General features: G+C 43.0%; 2 protein-coding genes across 4 annotated transcripts in view; one reads left to right on the top strand and one right to left on the bottom strand.

The window, feature by feature from the left end:
• Nucleotides 1-2,173: 2,173 nt before the first annotated feature.
• LOC112105555 (beta-1,4-galactosyltransferase 3-like) lies at nt 2,174-10,913 on the top strand. The gene is made up of 5 exons (XM_026657411.2): nt 2,174-2,827; nt 3,711-3,901; nt 5,122-5,244; nt 8,826-8,930; nt 10,498-10,913. The coding sequence occupies exons 1-5, from the start codon at nt 2,513-2,515 to the stop codon at nt 10,667-10,669; spliced, it is 906 nt and encodes a 301-aa protein (XP_026513196.1). The 5' UTR covers nt 2,174-2,512; the 3' UTR covers nt 10,670-10,913.
• A 3,421-nt stretch (nt 10,914-14,334) lies between these two features.
• B4GALT4 (beta-1,4-galactosyltransferase 4) overlaps nt 14,335-20,955 on the bottom strand; it is a 53,767-nt gene continuing 47,146 nt past the window's right edge. For all 3 annotated transcript variants that reach the window (XM_024198404.3, XM_024198403.2, XM_024198405.2), the window contains 3 exons: nt 17,693-17,815; nt 16,282-16,386; nt 14,335-15,662 (listed from right to left, as the gene is read on the bottom strand). In XM_024198404.3, coding sequence (XP_024054172.1) covers nt 15,521-15,662; nt 16,282-16,386; nt 17,693-17,815 — 370 coding nt within the window. In that variant the 3' untranslated portion in view covers nt 14,335-15,520. The remainder of the gene's footprint in view (nt 15,663-16,281; nt 16,387-17,692; nt 17,816-20,955) is intronic.

The following is a 20,955-nucleotide window of genomic DNA, read 5'->3' as shown; positions in this document are numbered from 1 at the left end:
CTGTTCTGGTTGACAATTATACGTCTCTAAACATGGTTAAAAGATTCTTTTCCATGTAATGTTATAGGTGCAGAGCAACGACTCAGGAAGCTTTGGGGAAATAACACTTTATATTTTTTTGATTCAGTAGTACTCTAACCTGTTTCCTCTGCAAATCATTTCATAAGTAATCTGATTCAAGAGAAGCTCTCCTACCTTAACTCCTCGCTGTTTGCCTTTGTTACGTTCTGTCAGCCAGTGGTGGTCAAGGGAGCACAGGTTGGAAGCACAGTCTTTATGTAAATAGTGTCTTCTGAGAGAGAATGAACAATAGTGGCAAGGGCGTCTTAATTCCCGCTACAGTACAAGAGTGCACTGTGCTCAGGGCCCTGTCTTCCGTGGCAGCAGAGCTTGCCATGGAATCGTGCTCCAGAATCTGAGTGTTAATTGAAAAATAAAATATTGTTTATAGCACTCATGGTTGTAGAGAGAACTTTGAAAATGTAAATCGATGAAGTGCTGTCTGCACAAGTATTCAGAGAGCTGAAATAATAGCTCTGAAAGGTGTGAACTGATCCATTCATTTTAACTGTGGACTCTGGAATATAGCATTTTTCAGTACTTCTGCCCTGAAATTTGCTATTTTACTCCTGTTGGACACTGATGGTTTTTCTGTCTACTTGCTCTGCAGAGATCTGTATGCAGCTGCCTTTTATTTTCCCCACAAGAGGGAGTTCATTGCATTATAGTGCTTGCTCCCTATGCTGTTCTATGGAGACAGGAGGCCGGGGTTAGGGAACCAGACCTGAAGCCCAGCTTGCAGCCAGGGAGTGTGGGGGTAGGGTGACCAGACAGCAAGTGTGAAAAATCGGGACAGGAGGTGTGTGTGTGTGGGGGGCGGGTAATAGGAGCCTATATAAGAAAAAGACCCTAAAATCGGGACATCTGGTCACCCTATGCGGGGGAGCCAGAAGTTCTTAGGGATACGAGCCATAGAAGCAGCTTGAAAGGAAGCTTGTTTTTTCTCCCCATGCGTGGCAGGGAAAGCAGCAGGTTCTGAGCTAGGTTGCTTGGACAACAACATAGGAGCTGAGGAGCCACGTGGCCAGGAGAGCATGACAACTAACTTTATCCTCTTAAAATAATCATGGTTGGAAAACACTTCCAAAATTCATCGATGAGCGGTGGGGGTGGGAGAACAAAAATGTAAGAATATTGCATGGCAGTAGAATAAATTAAGGTTGATTTTTAGAAAGCAGGAGTTGCTGTTGTGGAATTTACAGATTGGCGCTACTGAATTTGATCCTGAATGAATGAATCAGGGTCCTGATTTATACTGAAAGAAACAACACCATCTCTTTAAAAAAACAAAAAAACCTCATACCCTTTGTTGTAGTGACTCCCATAAATGCAACTGAATCTGAATAGAAGTACATTTTGTTAGTATCTCTTAGACAAACGCCAACTCACACTGGAGCAATAGTTAGTACTTGCATATGAAAACAGTTACTTTAACTTTTTATTTTAAATATAAAAACAGTATAATAGAAATGTACAGCTTAAAAACAATAATGGAATAAAGTGTTTTGTTTTTAAAGACCGAAGCTGAGAGTTCCATAGAAGCAGATAATACAATCATAGTAATCACCTAGCCATGGTAGGCATGATCTAGAGCTGTTCTCCCATAGCATAGTTCCCTGAAGAACAGCCATTCTGTTTGTTGCAAGTAAGCAAACATGGGAGCAGTTGGTTAGGAAAATTCTTGGTAGCAGTCAAAAATCAGAGTTCTTCATTAGACAGACATCTGGTTCTATTATTATTATTATTATTATTATTATTTTATTTTTAATATTTAAGAAAGGTTTGGGTTTCTTCAGGGGGGGGGGGAAGTGGTGCGGGAGGGGAAAAGAAGCTGCCAAAATAAACTGTAGGGTAGCAAGGGTCTGATTTCCTGACACTAAGAAGGTGGCAGAGCCCATGTTCACAACAGAATGGACTGAGACCTGGCTGTGAACTCTCAAAGTAGGAAATATTCCACCTACTGCTAAATAATATCGGATTGCCCTTAGAACAGAAGGGCAATCTTTGGGTGGCATGGGCTGCAGTGAGAGAAAGTGCCCCTGCTCCCTTTAAGTTCTGTTTTCTCCAAAATAGTTTCTTTGTAGTCACCACAATTCCTCCACACCACTTTGTCCTTGATCCCTTACCTGAAGTGAGGCATTGATACATAAATGGGAAACAGTATTAAAGAAGGCAGATGTGATTGTAGAAGAGTAGTTGGAGAAACAATTATCCTGCAATGATAAATATCTTGCCTTTTATCGAGACACCCTTGTGGTCTGCTTACACAATGTACTTCACAGGAGTCTGGTTCTTCACTCACACTAGAAGAGAAGACCAAATGTCAGAAGAACAAGACTGTGGATCAGCCCACTGAAAGGCCTCCCTTGTAGATTCGAACCCATAGTGTGACAGATGCCCCACTATACTGCTCCCTGTTGGGTATAGCTCAAGTGTTTCAAGCTTTATTCTGATGGATTCGAACAGTGATTTGGCTCAACCTCATTCACCAAATTTTCACTTTTTTTTTTCCCCTTCCCTCGTTCTTACAGTTGGTCCATTAACCATCACCTTTAATGCATTCCCCAGTGAAAGAATGATAATAAAAAAAAATCCCTTTGTTCAGTTTGGAGGCCGCTACAGTCCTCCTCACTGCCTGGCTCGCTACAAATCAGCCATCATTGTACCACACAAGAACCAGGAGACGCACCTGCGACACCTTCTCTATTATCTTCATCCCTTCCTGCAGCGCCAACAGCTTCACTACGGCATCTACTTGATTCACCAGGTAAATCAAAACAATGTGTGTCTATCACTGCTGCTGAGATTTCCAGTTAAGGAGTGGTTTGACTGTGAATGGAAAAGTGGACACACAATTCCCCCCATGAGAAATACGGAGTTTGTGAATGTACAGTGGCACATAATTTGTATGTCTAAAGCGCTTGTCGTTGTATCTTAGCACTAGATACTGTTCCATGTTTGTTTTTTGGAGGGACAAATTTAAACTTAAAGGGTGATGATCTTTCCTGTGAAAGAGGACTGAATATGGCTCCTCTCGAGTTCATTGGAGCTGCTTCTGAGTCAGTCAGAAGTAGGTGCCAGAGTGGAACTAGGTATCCTTACTGTCTGCCTAGACTAGAGTGAGATCCAAACTCTGATTTGATCCTGCTCTGGGTCACTCCTACATAGGCCAAACAGTTGGTGTAACGGATGAGTTCTGGCGTTGTGAAGGATCCCCAGAGGGGGGAAATTAACTAGTGGTGACAACTGATGGCTAGTTAGGAAGGGGAGTCTTTTTCAATTGCATGTAACCAGGATATGTGTTCTGATTTCTGGCTTCTTTCTAAAGAGGGATGAGGGTATAATCTCTGTGTGCAGGGAAGTATAGTTGAAGATCTACGTTAGTCTGTTACAGAGATTAGAATCCTTTTCTTTATGTCCATGTGCAAAAGACTTCCAACTTCCCAAAGTTCATAGAGTTGCTAAGGCAGTAGGTCAAATTTTCAAAAGCAGCTAAGAGACTTCTGAAAACTTTTCCCAGCATCACTTGGTTCCAGTCTCACTCAAATTGAAATCCATGGGAGTTTTGCCATTGACTTCAGTGTGAGCAGCCTTAGATCCTTGAAGCCATTCCAGGAGTTGGTGAGTAAACTGCATGTTTTCTTTTCCAGGCTGGGAATGCTACTTTTAACCGAGCCAAGCTCCTTAATGTTGGTGTCCGGGAAGCCATGAAGGATGAGGACTGGGACTGTCTGCTCCTGCATGACGTGGACCTCATTCCTGAAAATGATTATAACCTCTACGTCTGTGATGAATACTACCCCAAACACATTGCCAGTGCCATAGACAAATTCCAGTACAGGTAAGGGTCTGCATTTGGGATGGACACTTTTCATGATCTTATCAGCAGTTCCTTTTCATGGAACATATAGTATAGCCTATGACTGGACACTGAAGGATGTTACCTCAATGTATTCCCACCTGGGTGGCTGTTGCAGGAAGGGACATGTGTCAGAGTAGCTAGTCAAATGATTCCTGCTGCTCTTCCCCCATGCACCCATATTGAAACTGAAAGGTTTTTGTTCTCTTCTTCCCTAAGATGCAAGATGGAGAGCATTAAGCAGCACAAATGTGACATGCTTTTTGCTCATTTGCAAACTTAACACCATTAATTTGGGCTTGAATAGGGACTGGGAGTGGCTGGCTCACTACAAAAGCAATTTTCCCTCTCTTGGTATTGACACCTCCTCATCAATTATTGGGAGTGGACCACATCCACCCTGACTGAATTGGCCTGGTCAACACTGGTTCTCCACTTGTAAGGTAATTCCCTTCTCTTCATGTGCCAATATATTTATGCCTGTATCTGTAATTTTCACTCCATGCATCTGAAGAAGTGGGGATTTTTACCCATGAAAGCTTATGCCCAAATAAATCTGTTAGTCTTTAAGGTGCCACTGGACTCCTCATTGTAAATGTGACATGATACTGCTGCTAAGTAGGGATCTGAACACTGAGCTGTCTTTGAGATGTTGATGAAATCGTAATCTACATCACTTTCAACAGCTATGGCTTCCCTCCTCCACAGCGATAGAATTATCATGGATCATTTTGTGACACACCAGGACAAACCCAGTCCTTTGAGACCCCTTTTTGTCTTCAGCAGCTATTGAAAGCAAACTGAAATGCATCTTCCTGTGATTGATGGCTAATTATTTTCTTTCCTTCTTCTGTGAGCAGAGTACAGTATTTCCCTCACACTGGGGAAAAAATGCCCGAGTTACAGAACAGTTATTCTCTGAATTTTGCTGGTTAGAAGGAATCTCAGTTGAATTTACCAGTCTGATCTTCTGCACTGAAGTCTTAATATCCCACTTAGTCAGTGACGAAAACCTGTAGAAAGTTCTTTTTAGTTCAATACACTTGCCACGTAAATATGAAAACTATCATCCAGCTTCTTGTGCAATACAAGTACAATAAGCTGAGACCAACATGCATGTGACTCATCACTAGTGTAAGACAGTTTTGTCAAGTGTCTGATGCAAACTCTCAATTTTGACAATTTGCTCTTCTCTTCTCCAGTTTGCCATATTGGTCCTTTTTTGGAGGTGTCTCTGCTTTGACTCCAGAGCATTACATGAAGATAAATGGGTTTCCAAACACCTACTGGGGCAGTCGTGGTGAAGACGATGACATTGCTGCAAGGTACTAACGGATAGAACTGGGCCATTTAAAATAGAACTAAATAAAGGTCTAAAGTAACAACATATTGCGTGGTCTCCATTAGCCCTATAAAAGAGCTAATAGGTTCTGGACAACTTTAATTGTGTATAGTGCTATGATTCATAGATTCCAAGGCCAGAAGGGGCCATTATGATCATCTCGTCTGACCTCCTACTTAATACAAGCCACAGAACTTCCTCCAAATAATTCCTAGATCAGTGGTTCTCAACCAGAAATAAATCGGAGAGCAGGGCTGGCACTAGAGTCACTGGGGCCCAGGGTAAAAAGCCGAAGCCCGAGCCCCACTGCCTGGGGATGAAGCCAGCTTAGCTTTGCAAAGTCCCCTGTGGCATGGGGCCTCGGGCAATTGCCCAGCTTTTTATCCCCTAATGCTAGCCCTGGCTTTTAATCTACTGGATATGCAGAAAAACATTTTTTGTGGCACAGGTGTGCTGTAGAGGTTTTTATAGCATGTTCTGAGGGGCAGGGGGGCTCAGAAAGAAAAAGGTTGAGAACACCTGTCCTAGACCATATCTTTTAGGAAAAAAAAATCCAATCTTGATTTAAAAATTGTCAGTGATGTAGACTCCACCACAACCCTTAGTAAATTGTTCCAATGGTTAATTACTCTCACCATTAACAATTTACACCTTATTTCCGGTCTGAATTAATCCAGTGGCTAGAAGTTGAAACTAGACAGTTGTACTTTCTCTGCTAGATTGAAGAGCCTATTAAATATTTGTTCCCCATGTAGATACTTACTTACAGACTGTAATAAAGTCACCCCTTACAGTTAAGCTATAAATAGGTTAGGCTCAAAGAGCTCAATCTATCACTGTAAGGCATGTTTTGTAATCCTTTAATGATTCTGGTGGCTCTTCTCTGAATCCTCTCCAATGTATCAGCATCCTTCCAGAGTTCAGTTCTGGAGACATTAAATTCAGAATTGATGGTCAGGGCATGTTAGATCTAATATTATTTAAAGTATCACTTTTGTACAGTAGGAGGTTAGCTTTCTTCAGATAGTTTGGGCTTCAGGAGCTAGATAATGTTGCATTGAATACCCCTGTGCTGTCTCTGGGGTTCTTCCAAGAGCTGTATAAACCACTAGTGACTGATAGTTGACTCTCACCAAAATTAATCATTCCATAGGAGAGAATACTAGGCTGACACGTAGAAAACCTAGGGCATTTTAAGGGAAGCTTTAGATTTAAAAATAGGAGGGGATTCAGTACATGGCATTTACCACCTGCAAGACTGTTTCAGTAAGTACACAGCATTTGGGGAGCTAGAAATCTGGATTCCTTACGTTACTATCTTTAAACCGTCAGACACGTAGTGACATACCATAGAGCCTTAAAGTACCGTATGTGTCAGTGTTGGCAAAATGTGATTTGTTGCTAGGAAGGTGACGTACTACGGATGTGACTATAGAGAGTTTTTAATTACAGCTGCTGTGCCCAATGCAGCTCTGTAGAGCACAGAATAAAGACCCTTTGGCCTCATCTACCCTAGCAAGCACTGTAGCTGTAATTCACCAGTGGTACAGCTCTACTAGTGGACATTGAGGCAAACTGTTGGGGAGGTTCTACTACTTAGCTGGCAGTAAAAATCGTACATTTATTTCCTGCTCTTGCACAGTGTGACAAGTTATGTAATTTTCAGTGGAACATTCTGTTCAAGGACACTGGGAGTCTTACCAAGCATTGTGCTCCTGAGAATGGAAAGTTAGGTGTTTAACACAAAGTTACTTCCTTTGATCAGAGAAATCTTATTAAAGGAACATGATTACTTTTAAAAATAATGAAAGTACTATTTGATTAATGGAATATCAGGGTATAGTGCATCTTGAATTTCTAAAAACAAACAGGAGACCTATCCCAATGCTTTCTGCACTACTTCAGCTCTTAACATGGGTCTCAAGTGGGGTGCCAGTGGTGAGAAGTGCCATACCAGAGTCCTGTGCATTAGGGTGCACTTCATTTTTTTTTTTTTTTTTTTAAAGGAATAAATCTGTTCAAGGGGCACTGTTAGCCTGAGTAGACCCCAAAACATACCTTCCTTGAAGGAAAGTAAATCCCATGCACTATCCTGTGAGAATTATGTACTACAAATAATTGATAACCACAGCCACTTGAGGGGCACATTGCTGTTGGCGGTGGAGGCTAATAATGATTCTTTGTTCACAAACGTACAGGCCTGTGTTTACAAAAGTTTGCAGTGATTTGGGGTGCCTCAGTTTTTGAGTGACCAGCTTGAGACACCTAAGAGAGCTGAGTTTTAGAAAGGACTGACCAACTATGCTGTAGAACAACAAAAATAAAATGGAAAATATGGCATGAACCCTTGCTGGCCTTGTCTTCTCTATAAAGCTTTATTATATTAAACACAACTGAAGAGCTAGGTTGGCCAATCAACACTGACCACGGTTTTGCAGTCAGTACAGTACAGATGAAGCCAAGTTTAAACCTTAATCTCAGGCATTAGTATCCTTCTCGTTCACCTCCTGTGAGAAATGAGCTTCAGCATCTTAACTGGAACCATTTAAGTATTAACATTAAGCACAGACCATGTTTTGGGGTGTTTATGCTAATTTTGTGGGTTTTTCATTGTTGCATTAACATAATAATGCAACTTTAAATACAAAAAGCTACAATTAGTCTGGCAATACCAGACTAGAGTTCAACAGCAAAGTTAGCTCAGCTCTTTTGCAGTTGTGTCCATTTTTCTGTGCAGTGTAATGTTTATTTTCTGAATGCAAACATACAAACTTTTGCTACAGCCCAGGCTGAGATAATGGTACTTTACCAAATGCTAAAACATACTCCCTTAATGAATTAATACCATTTCTGGGTTTCTTTTGATAATTCTAGTCTAAATATTGTTGGCATTCTGACCTTTCCCAAGGGCTTGGGAGCAGGAATGTTGCAGTGCAGCTTGCTGCTATCTACCTCTAGCACTTATCTCAAACGAAACGTTTATTGAAAGAAATTGAATAAAAAGTTTCAAAGATGTTAATTTGCCAAACTAAACTGCCTAAATCTTCAGCAAATTAAACGAACATGGTAGTAGCAATGGGTCTGGCTATGGGAGCCTTTTCTGCCCTTAAGATCTATCCAGAACTGCCAGTGATTCACTTCAAATGATAGTAGTACTAGTAATACTTTTTTGTAAATTTCCCTAGCCTGGGCATTCAGACACAGCAGGTACGGTCTCTGAAACTCTACTGCCCTAGCTCATCTGAATGGTAGCATAATGCTCTGCTGCTGGCCCCGCTCACACGTATGTACCACACTAGTTTTAGGTAAAGTAAGTGTTCCTATCCGTCTCTACAAGTGGTGTCAGTAAAGTCAGTGGTGCATTGTGCCATAATTCAGGAGGTACTACTGAGTACCATAATCTTACTTCCTCTTCTTGAATTTGAAGTACTGTCTTTTCAGCCCTGTTGTGTGGTTTTTTTGCTTTGATTGTGTTTCTGCCAGGAACCATCTCTGTACGTTGTGTAGCCTAGAGCTGGCATTCTTGTGTATAAACCCAGATTTTGCTCTGTCTTCATTTTAAAGGATTCAGTTAGCAGGAATGAAAATAGTCAGGACCCCTATTCATCTTGGACGTTACAAAATGGTGGATCTTGAGCAACACAAAGGGAGTGAAGAGTACCCAATAAGGTAACTATTGTAGGAGGGCCCTGTCCTCACTTGTCCTAATTCCAGTGTGTGGCCATCCCTGGTCTGTAGAGCCTGCTGACTGAGTGATATCAACTTCCTCCTCATGCAGGGCAGAAAGCAGCTTCTTGGACTGTGCCTTTCACCATCCTGCTTTTAAATGCTGCTATTTAAAGAAACTGTCTCTGGCTTTGTTCAGCACAGCGTTTAGGAGATTCACCGGGTGGAAGCATTTGCTTGATTTGTTTTGATTACAACTTAAATTCCTGCCGTCCTGCTGGCAGGCTGTGGACTCATGGACAAAAGAACATTTGTGATATCAGCAATATTGTCTGGTCAAAAGCCAATTACAACTGAACCTTACTTTCTTTTGGTGGTTATATTTTTAAAGTGTAGATGCTTTAATACTAGTTCATCACATTGTTTGAAGTCCTTATTAGTAAGCTCATTGTTTTGATTGGCAGTTGCTAGCAAGAGTTTTGTACAGCCCCTAGCACAGTGGGGTCCTAGCCCATGATTAGGGCTCCAGACACTACAGTAATAGTTCGTTAAAATATGAATTCTAAATAGTCATCAAATTCATCATATGAAGAACCAAGACAACTTCCAAATTAATAATCTCAAGGTATCTTGGAAACATTGAAGCTTGTTCTCTTATGTCTTCCCTCCTCTCAAGATTTCTATGTACATCTTAGACAAAATAAATGTCTTAAGATTTTTATATAACAAAGTATTATGCTAGCAGTAGACAAACACTAAGCTGTATGCAGACCCATTAAAAATGTGAAATCAGAGCACTGAATTCAGCATATATGGGTAAGGTGGACCCTCTAATTTAAATCCCTGAGGACCTACTTACATACCAAGAGCTGGAAGAAGGTGTTATCTGGTGGGGTGGAGGCTGTCTACATTGGCATCTCAGCCCTCCCACTTGCCTTATCCTTAAGGCTTAGCTCCTTAACAGCTTCTCTCATGTGTTTCACACGTCGACATACAGCCATCTGCATCTCCATTCTACCTCTGAAATCCTCATTGCCACTTTTGCCTCCTCAGGCCCCCTCTCTCCATGTTCCAACATGTGCAGTGTGGTGCTGCCACTGCCTTTTCATAGATACAGATCACCATTGCCACATCATTCTTGTATTCACACAGGCCACTAGTCTAACCCATTCATTTCAGGCTCCAGTTCCAAATGGTCCTAGTTTATAAACACCAAACGATTACTCCAGTCTCCTGCACCTCACAGCATGTCTCTGCTCCACTCTCTGCTTGTCTAGAACAGGTTTCCTTTGTGCGAAGGAACAATCTGAGGTCTTTTGGTGGAACAGGCTTTACCTATAAAGCTGCTGCCACCTAGAACAGCTTCCCTATCTGCCTATCTACATCTTACTTCAAGTGTTACCTGAAAGTGCACCTCTTCTCTCTGATTAAGCTACTTAATCATAGTCGCATATACAGTGTTGTGTATTTCTCAAGAGTTGTATTGTAACTGACTGGACAAAGATGGGAATGTCCCTTAGTCTCCCCCTGCTGTTCTCTTATCTAACTACAGGTATTCTCCTCCCTTCAGGCCTGCTCCACTGCATAACACCAGAAAAACATGGAAGGATGATGGAATGAATTCTGTAGAGTTCAAACTCCTTTCAAGAAAGAAGCACCTTCTTTATACCAACATCACTGTGGACATTGGGAATGCTCCCATGCTGCCTCCAGAGAATAAAAACAAAGAGAAGAGAGCTTGAGTATTAGTGCAGCACCTGGAAATTGTGCAACACAGGAGGTGCCAGCCTATAGCTAATCAGGAATCAGAAGTCTACAAAGATTGAGGAATTATTTCCTGCTGTGGGCTTCACCTTTCCTCCAAACATGCAAGGGTTAGAAGAGTCTTCAGGAATGAGGCATGAAAGCTACGAGACTGGATTCAGTTTATTGTAGAGAATCCCTTTTAAGCGCTGTAAAATGTGATGCTTACTGAGCCCTTTACACACACACCCCTCCGTTGCAGCCTTGCAGAGTACGTCCTTATTCATCACCAGATAAATCCACTCTAAGCTGTGTACTCTTAAATCAGCGTCACCCGTTAGCTGGATAGTTAGTTGAATGCCAGCTATGTAACCTCTGCATATCCTACTGCTTACTGGTAATTGGGGTTAAAGCTACTCTGAGGACATGTTCTATGTTTTGTTTGAAAGAAACCTCAGTCCCATGTCACTGGTAAAGAGATTCTCTAGTTGCAGTCTGTCTCGAAATAATTTTTTTTTTCCTCAGTGTTAAATATTTCCCTTTCCAACTGTTACATTTTTTGTAAATATTCTTCAGGAAGTTTAAATATAAGATTTTGAAAGTTAATAGCCATCTTATGGTTCCTGTTTTATGTGACCACTTGCTATGTACATGAGCTTCTCCATAGGAAGTCTAGAGGCTTGGTATAGCAGGAACCTGAGTATTGGCCTCCTGCATTTTTTGTGTCTGCCAGTGCTGATCTAATTATAAATCTATTCACTTAGAACACTACTAAAAAAAACTCAGCATGGGATTAGTAGAAATAAAACACCATGTATCTATAAGAGCTAGAAAAGGGTTACTTTAAACATAAGTTACCAGTCTCCCCTCAGCTGCAGGAATTGGGCCCTACCAAATTCATGGTCTGTTTTGGTCATTTTCACAGTCATAGGATTTTTAAAGCTGTAAATTTCATGATTTCAGCTATGTAAATCTGAAATTTCATGGTGGTGTAACTGTAGGGGTCCTGGCCCATAAAGGAGTTGTGGGGAGGTCACAAGATTATGGAAGGGGGAGTTGCAGAACTGCTAACCTTACTTCTGCACTGCTGTTGGCAGCAACACTGCCTTGACAGCTGGATAGCTGGACCCTGAAGTTCTCATCCATTCAGAAGTACAATGCAGGCTTCCCTAAATTCCTGCCACCACCTCAACTCTGCCCTGGAGAAATCTGATTAAGAGGGGGGGTTCAGTCTCCACAGCCAGTTCAGTCCTTGGCCTAGCTCTGAGACTGCAATAAAGGGGGAATCTGTCACTTTTGTGATACAGACACTTCTCCACTGAGTGTGTGAATTCTCAGCTAGTTCTACATGTGCCAGTTCTTAATGCTTTAGTAACTAATCTTGGGCTAACACCCTAGTTAAAGGCCTGTGTCTTCCCCCTTTACCAGTCCTTTCAGCCATCCAGTGGGCCATCTCTTCAGTTTTCACAGATCATGAGAGACAGCTATTGCATTTCACTACCTTTCCTCTGGATTCTGACTGTCACTGTGACCCTCAAACCAGCCATTTATTCTTAGCTGACTGCAAGCAAGCCTTGTCATAAATCTAAAGAAGTCATTTTGCTCCTATTGTATTTCTTACTGGGTTACATCTTTTAAGCAGCTGAAGCTATTTGAACAGTCCCCTACTCCTTCTGTGTATTGTGTGGAGGTCACACTGCTAAATGTGTTAATCCCTTTAGCAATGTGGAAGTCCTCTTCCCCTAAACAGTGGGGTGACCCTCAGGACTAGCCAATAGTAAAGAAAGTTTAATTAGACCAGTCAGGCTCTTGGGTTGTTGAATCCTTTTAACTGCCAGCTAAGGTAAGCTCCCCATCTTTCATTTCACACTGCCTTCCATTCTGGGTCCTTTCTGTTGACATGTTAATAAGGAAAAATTACTTAGCCTTCATGGGAATAAGAAGAGATTGTAGTCTTTCTCCCAGGGTAAAGGAGAAGTGGTTGAAGCTGGACTTTGTACCCCACCCAGATAGATTAAATCAATTTCTAAAAGGCACCCTCTCAATACATTTACAGTAAAGCACCACTTGGAGTTATCCTGTCCTATTTCTAAATACAAATTGAATTTCTTCCACCCCTTAAACAAGGCAGAAGTACATCCACACAGGCTTTGTATTGTTTCCTGACAATCAACAGAGTGGCTGTGTAAGGACTGGCAGTCTCAGGGGAAGGCCCTATTTTTTTTATTTCCTTTCCCCTAGCAGGGTCTGAATCTGCATACGTTAGGATTAAAAGCCTCACTGTCCCAACTATCTCTGCTGTTTGCTCCTTCTCTATACCTTACCAAGCTGTTCTAGTTTATGTCCTGTGCCTACTAAAACAGGACTTAATTATCACCAACCAACTTCTCAAATGCATCCAGAAACTACTCGAAAGAGCATACATTCTGACATGCACAACCAGCTGAGAAATACCATTAATAAAGACTACTGTCTTCTGCACTTGCTAAGTCTTTTTTGCCTTCCTGTTCAGTGTAGACTGGTGGTAGCATTCTGTAGGGGGGACAAGAGGACCAAACAAAATGCAAATACAGTTTAATTTCCTTTTGTCATTAGGTGGCCCTAGAGATTAGTCTTCTAAAAACATCACTTCTCCAGAGCAACTGCTTTGTATTCAGTCTACAGCCTATATCATATTCTCCACCATATGAGGTCAACTAGCCCCAAGATGAGGAAGTCCTTGTGTCATAGCCACAAGAGAATGTGTGGTGGGATAGAGTTCCTCTGGGCTGCTGATCTCCCTGCATGAAACAGACACTTAACAGCTGCAGCTTCCTTACTAAAAGGAGCAGTTATTGCTGCAGTGTTCAGGGGGAAACGGCAGATGGCAGCATATGATGGAATTTACTTTTCAAAGTGTTCATGGTGGAGCAGTGTCTCATAGCTTTTATAGCATTAATGATAGCAAGCATCTGCTATTTCCATTATACATCATTTCTAATTTTCACTGCCACACATTTTTAATTTTCCAAACATTGACCTTTTGTCTCAAGTTTTCAAGATGTGGTCTCTTGCTTTTTGACAGAATTGAAAAACAAAACAAAACCTTCAAGTAAAATCCTAGGTTTTGAGGAATAAGTTAGAAAAACCCTCCACACTTTTCCCATTATAAAACCATTCTAAGCACACAATACAGTGAGAGCAAGAATGACTGAAATGTAAAACTTGGCCCATTTGCTTGATTTGAGGAAAAAGGTAAGAGTGTAAAAAAAACCAACTCACTTTTCAGATTGAAGAAGAGTGTCTGGAAGGTCCTGCCCCCTTTGTGACCTCACTGTATACAGTCAACCTGTTCAGCCCTGGTGGGCTTGAGCAAGGGCTGCTTTTGGGACAGCTTTACATAGGGGAGATGGAGTGTTTTTTCTCTCTCCCCTCAAAAAACCACCTGCCTGACCCTCAGCAACAACAGAAAATAGTGGAAGTGAAAAATCTATCACTGGTTTTAAAATCTCAGCAATTTTTGGTACATTCCAAAATATTAGTAATGTCAGAGATAATCTGAAGATCAAATGGATGAAGTTGGCAAACTCAGGGGCCAAGATGGACACTGTTCTTATAAGCAGTAAGCCTTAACAGCTTGAGTCTTTCCTCTGCAGGACAGAATGAATATGCTTAGCAACTAGCCAGAGGAAATAATTCTTTAGGCTTTATGCTACCATAAGCAGGGTTTTTAACATTTAAGCTTCTAGGTAATAAATTACTGCGTCCTAAAGGAATTAATATAACAAACATCAGAATCAAAGCTTTTCTTCTTGAGAAGACTATGATCTTACATTTATTGATTGCAACCAACATCTACCCATCAAGCGCCAACACAGTGTTGTCTGCTGCTGTAGAGAAGGGGCTTACAACACTCCCATGCATTTGCAATGGGGAAACTTGCAATTTACCGCAACGGCTAACCAGTTTATCCACAAATCAACCCCATTTTTTCTAAAGCAAGAACTACAAAAAGTCAAGTCATTACCTTGTTGGGTATTTATACCACACTGAGCACCAGGCTAACAGTGTCTAGGAAGCAAGAAACTGTGGGTAGTCTCAATCCATTTTACATATGACTTATTTGTGTGTATTCCCTCAATGCCCAGCCCAGACTGGCACAGTAGGAAGGTGATAACCATACTAGTGTCTGTATTGCAGGCTTGCTGTAGAAATAAGTATATCCACAGGACTCTTGAGCACTCCCACTAGGTACTGAATTGAACTGATGAAGGACAAGGGAATCCTTCGGAGTGAAATGGGTTGTATTGTATTGAGAGTTTTTAAACTCTCTTCAATGTGGCTGCAGTTAACATGATTACTTCCCTCTCCCTTTCCTCACTCACCCAGGCTGAGATCAAATCAGCCTTTCTAAACAAGACTTTAGGCTATGAAATATTCTTGCACTTTGTATGATAACGCAGTCTCGCTCCTTTTGAAAACACGGCAGTGTTGGCTCCTGTGTCCTGCTCTCTAATGGCAGAAGGTTTGGAAACACCTACTGGAGCTGAAGCTTTCAGTGGGTGTAGTTCAAGCTCCCAACAATAGAAAGCCAACAGCCCGAACAAGTAGACTTTCTAAATATCCCAGTGAAAACAAACTAACAGGCACGGCGACATATCCACTCGGTCAGTACAGGTCCCCTCGCAGAGCGCTGCCACAAAACAAATTTCGTAACCAAATAATTAGAAAGGATCTAAGAAGCTATTTCCTCTGCACTGTCTCCGTGCTGCTGGGGGACCCCTTCAGGCAGAACGCTGCCTTTCCAGTCACTGCAGCAGCTACCGCAAGTGGAAGATCTATTTCCATCTCCTAGAATCTACAGGAAACTGTTACGAGATCTTGGGTGGCATGCTGAAATCCACTGTGACGTTAATGTACAAAGGGTTGTGCTCCACCGAGAGCAGTTTATAGGAACAGGAGTTCAGCCCATCTGTTTTCCACACTCGGGACACCTGCCGCAAGAGTTTCATCCTAAAGATATAATCAGAGAAAAAATATTTATAGGACTGTGGAGTTGAGAAACCCCTACTCCAGAGGTGGAGGTGCCATTACAATTCACAGCAGAGGAGCATCAAGCTCTACCCCTGCACCTGTGCTACTGGGGGATCTGAAGGAGAAGTGAGAGCACTTTAAAGACTGTGTTCCTTTTACCCAGTTTTACATCTGTTCTCGTGTGTGCATGTGTATTGGGAAGCATAAAGTCCTGCTTTCCCTTCCCTCAGCAGGCTCAGACTCAAACGTACAGGGAGCCTATAATTTCATGAAAACTCCTGGCTTTCTAACCTTTGAGGCTTGAAAGATACTGTGCACCCAAACGATGGATATGTGCCTGTAACTGTAACTCCGTCTTAGTTGTTGGGGGTGGGGGGGAGGCATTTATGTGCACAATTTTAAGAGGTGCTCAGATACCATGCAATGGTCTCCAGGAACAAGCCTAGCTAGTTAGCCTCTTTCTCCTATGAGGCTCCCAGGAGAAGGACACCGCAGAAAGCACTTTCCCAGATGGTGTTAGTAGGAGAGAGGCTGCGCCATCAGTCCTTTCTGTCTCCCCCTACAGGGAGAGGGTGTGGAATGGAGTGCTAGTCCTTACCTTTCGCCATTCGCCTCATTGCCTCTGTCTCTTGTGTGGAAGATCATAGTATACTTTCCTACATCAGGGGATGGCCGCATCACCCTCATCTTCTGCATCTCAACCCTGAAAGCAATAACATTACAGTGAGTAGAACAGTACCTGTGAGCATGGCAAGAAGAGGGTCACAGACTTCTCAAGGGCATCTAGAGGATGATGGGGAGCTAAAACATGTATATAGACAGAACAGAGAGCCACACTCCCAGAGAACTCAGACACACCCTCCTCTCCCACACACCACCATAGAAATGGAGCCCAGCACACTTCTCTTTTCCCACAGCACACTCAGCGCTCCAGTCACCCATTCCTTTTGACCACAAGCAATTAACTGTTAAGCTACTATGGCTTATTTGGGGGGTTTAAACACATTATACTACACAACATTTAAACAGTCATTCTCTCTAGCCTTGTGGTCTGTTTCATGTTGGCTGTATTCATCCAGGGAGTCTATGGCAAGGCCTCATTCATCCTACAGTGAACTTGGCTTAACTTCTGTGGCAGGGCCCTGGATTCTGAGGCTCTCAGGTGACAGCTGAAAATTCCAGGGCATCATCAGGAAAATTAAAAACAACACAGTCTAGTCTGTCTTGATTGTATGATGGAATGCATATTTAACTCTATTATTATTTATTTTGATATTAAATTCACATTATTTTATGCTGCCCATTCCATTTTCAATGAGCTACAGGCTTTTACATTGAAAACCCAATGGCATTGAAGAAGTTAGAGGGAAGCTAAAGATTTCAACTACTAAGGTAGGGGACCATTGTGGATTTTGGCAACAGGGGAGGCAGTTTAGCATAGTGGGATAAACACACAAACTGGCTGTTTGTTAGAAGGACCAAGACACATGGACAAGGAAATAATAATATTAATATTCTGGCCGCAATGAAGTCAATAGGTTCACATTCATCGTTAGGGTTTAGAGTGAACATCTTACTGCAGTAACTGGGCAGTTGGCACCTCTCAGAACTATTGTTTCAGGCTGTCTGCAGACTGAGACACACATCATCGCATCAATTTAACCTCTTTACATTTTGAAGGGTCTCTGCAACAACATCCATCACCCAGACAGTGCAGCTATGTAAGAATCCTGCTGCCAGACACAACCACAATCAAGCGTCATCTCGATTCCAGCACCCAATAACACACTGCTGATCAGCCAGTAATACCCTGCCACACACACTGCAAATTCCCTAACTCGTTTACTCTTCATATCTCAAGACCTTCCAGTGGTACATTCCCTTCCCTATTCCATCTGAACTGAAGTGCTCATGTTAAGTCACACTTGGGATATTATCGGCAGATATCCCATTCATCCAAATCCTATACCATACCATAAACACCCATTTCCCACTAGCCATTTGGTTACCTGATCCGGAGGTCGTCGTCTTCTGCACCCCAGCCCCAGTAATTGTTAGAGAATCCATTCACCTTGGAAAACTGATCCCTTGTTAGAGCGGTTACTCCCCCAAAATATCCCTGGTAACGCAACCTAGAAATGGACAAGAAGGTATAGTGAAAAAAACTGAAAGACAGAAGTAACATGAAATGTAAGAACTAATACTACTGGAAATACAGCCCTGAAACCTTGGGCTCAAGCTGCAAAGTTTGAATCAAGGTATGAACTTTCTCAAAATTCAAAGGTGTTCAGGTCCTGGATTTAGGCCCATTTCTCTCCAAAAAACAATGATTCACTTTAGAGTGCTAATCAGAACAACTCTCTCCAACTGGCAGTCTGGAGCATTCTTTACTTTGCTCCTCAACTGTAGATCTCTCCTTGCCAGTCAAAGATGGCTCTGTATCCCAAGGGCTCCAAATGAAAAGGGAGGCAGCAAGGCTACACAATGACATACTGAAAAGGAGAGCTATTTTCTAATCAGTGGATTGGTAGTATTACAATTTGACAGTAAAGTCTTGAAGACTGGATATGAAAAACTGATTGCAATGGTACAGAGCTAAAGGCACTGCAGGACAAATTCAGAGGTGATGTGTAAGATACTGTAATGTGTAAGGTAGTGTAAGTTACACAGTGATAAATTAGTGCAAGGGAGCTTGACTCTAAGAGAGATTAATTTCAGCTTCTAGCTTCTCTGTCCTGGAAATTACACCAATTAGGAGGTGACACACTACTCGCCCTTCTACCCTCTTGCTAGTTACTTTTTCTGACACACTCCTCTCCTCTGGCCTTAAAGCCTGGGTTACAACACAGCCTGCCAGGTGATATGCAAGTGGCTTTAAATTACATGTCGGTCAGTGCGTGTGAGTAAGTCTAAGTAGATGTAATACATAAGCTGAAGAGACTGGAAGAAGGTGTCCATTACAGTTTATACAGAAGATAAGCAACGTAAACAGCCTGGAAGATCCAAGTGCTATTATTCATTTCTTTAATGTGCCCAACATGGAACAGTCTCCCACTGATGACCAAAATAAGAGCTCCCACCCACCTATTTTCCCAGCCTATTTTCTTTCTACGGTTAGATGATTTAGGCTGCCCCTTGTACTCCTGTCACTCTTTGGGACTGCAGTCTGCTTCTCTAGAGACAGTGTGCCTGGTCGGTCTGTGAGCAATGAAAGATGCTGTTCTGGCTGGATACACTCTCCCTCTGATGTCTCACCTCTTCTTCCCCTCCTTCTCGCAACTTCTCTTCCTACTTTCCCTTCACCTCCTCCCCCAGCATGCAAAAGGAGGTCATCAGGCTGCAGCATGCAAGGATTGATGGGGGGGAAAGGGTTTGAGGTCCTATGTTGGATAGAACTTGCTGTGAATTTTAGCTGTGTCTCACCACCTACAAACTGTAGTGATGGGTGGTTTAGAAAAGCAGAGTGATTTGATCAGCTAGATGGACCAGCAATTACCCCATCTGTACAGCCGAATAAGGGGGTTTGAGTGCAAGCCCATTTGAAAGTGTGACCCCAGCACCTAAAACTAGTAGCTCTGCTAGCAATCTGAAATGGGACAGTGGGTTAAGCCTGCCAAGGAATGGGGCGGGACCAATAAAACACTGACTTCAATTCAAGGTTTTGAATTCATTTCAGGCCAATGACATTAGATCTGTGCAAAGTAAGTAGTATTATAATGAGGCCCCATACACACACACACACAGCCCATTTCACTATCCAGTTTTGCTCTCTATTGAATGAGTCATTAGACTCCCTGCAATAGTGTTGCCCACAGTGATTACCCCCATTGTTCACCATAATCCACATTTTCTGGAACAGTAAACAAGAGTTTATAGCCATCACACCTATGGGCCTCAATGTGAATGGGATTTTGTTGTTTCTCCCTTTGAAGCAAATCAAGTGGCACCATCACAGTCTTGGGGAAATTCCAGGATGCCCATCTGCGGAACAGTGAATACCTGTTGTGCACAACAGCAGGGATAATAAAGAGCTGTTTCTAATCTGCTGTTTATCAGGTGAAGCTCCACAAACCTGCTTTACTCAAGACACCCTGTTGCATGACCCCTGTGCTTTAAGGCTGAAAACAGCTTATTACAACAGGAAAAGCCAATCTCTTTTGAGCGTTGTGAATGGGCTTTTAACAAAGCGATAGGAAAGGAGTGATAGGCTCCATTAATGACCAGGTTGTGTGTGTATTAGTGTTTCAGCAACCTCAGAGGTGTTCTTTCTTAGGGGAAGAGGTGGAAGCCTCTCACTTGGGACTTTTAAAACTAGACTGGGTGGAAAAAAACCACTAGAAAATATACAATAGCAACAACTGTGTGCTGGCCCCAGGGAGATGGCCTGGCTGAGCTAGAAAGGTTTTCCATCCTCAACTTCTGGGATTCAATATTATAAGTCTGATGAGAAAAGTTTCTTACTGTCCCAAAGGATCGAAGATGAAATTGAAAACTATATAAATACAGAACTACTGAAATGTAGCCACTCTGGGGGGGGGAGGGCAGCAGCCAAGTAGACAGTCACCACACAGCAACAGGGATAAGAGGCGATTTTCTACAGGGCCACTGGGGCAAATCCCTCCTCTGACAAAAAATGCCCTGTAAGTGTCTATGTAGAACAGATAGGGCCTTGCATTTTAAGATCCTCTTTCACAGGCACCAACTCCGTGGGTGCTCTGGGGCTTAAGCACTTACGGAAAAAAATAGGTGGTGTTCAGCACCCACGGACAGTGGCCCCACCCGCACTCTGCACTGAGGCACTGCTCCCACTCTGCCTCTTCCCTTGTGGCCCCGCCCATGCTGCACCTTTTCCTGCCCCTGCCTCACCTCTTCCCCGGAAGCCTCCGCCACTTTCTCCTCTCCATCCCCTCACCCCCATCACTCGCCCTTAAGGCAGGAGGGGCAGGAAGGAGTGAGCAGCCAGTGGAAGGCGCTCAGGGACGGTAGGGTTACCATATGTCCGGATTTTCCCGGACATGTCCGGCTTTTTGGGCCTCAAATCCCTGTCCGGGGGGAAATCTCAAAAAGCCGGACATGTCCGGGAAAATAGGGAGGTAGGGCCCGGCGGTGCGGGGCCGGGGGCCGGCGCGGTGCTCGGCAGGGGCTGGGGTCGCGGTGCTGGGCTGGGGGCGCGGGCACTTGGCCGGGAGCCGGCGCGATGCTCGGCAGGGGCTGGGAGCGCGGGGCCAGCGTGGTGCTGGGCCTGGGGCGCGGGCACTTGGCCGGGGGCCGG

Source organism: Terrapene carolina, unplaced genomic scaffold (assembly GCF_002925995.2).
Source record: "Terrapene carolina triunguis isolate 2854851 unplaced genomic scaffold, T_m_triunguis-2.0 Scaffold242, whole genome shotgun sequence".
Lineage (NCBI taxonomy): Eukaryota > Metazoa > Chordata > Testudines > Emydidae > Terrapene > Terrapene triunguis.
Note: the sequence above shows the minus strand (reverse complement) of the source record. Positions and strands in the feature narration are given on the sequence as shown.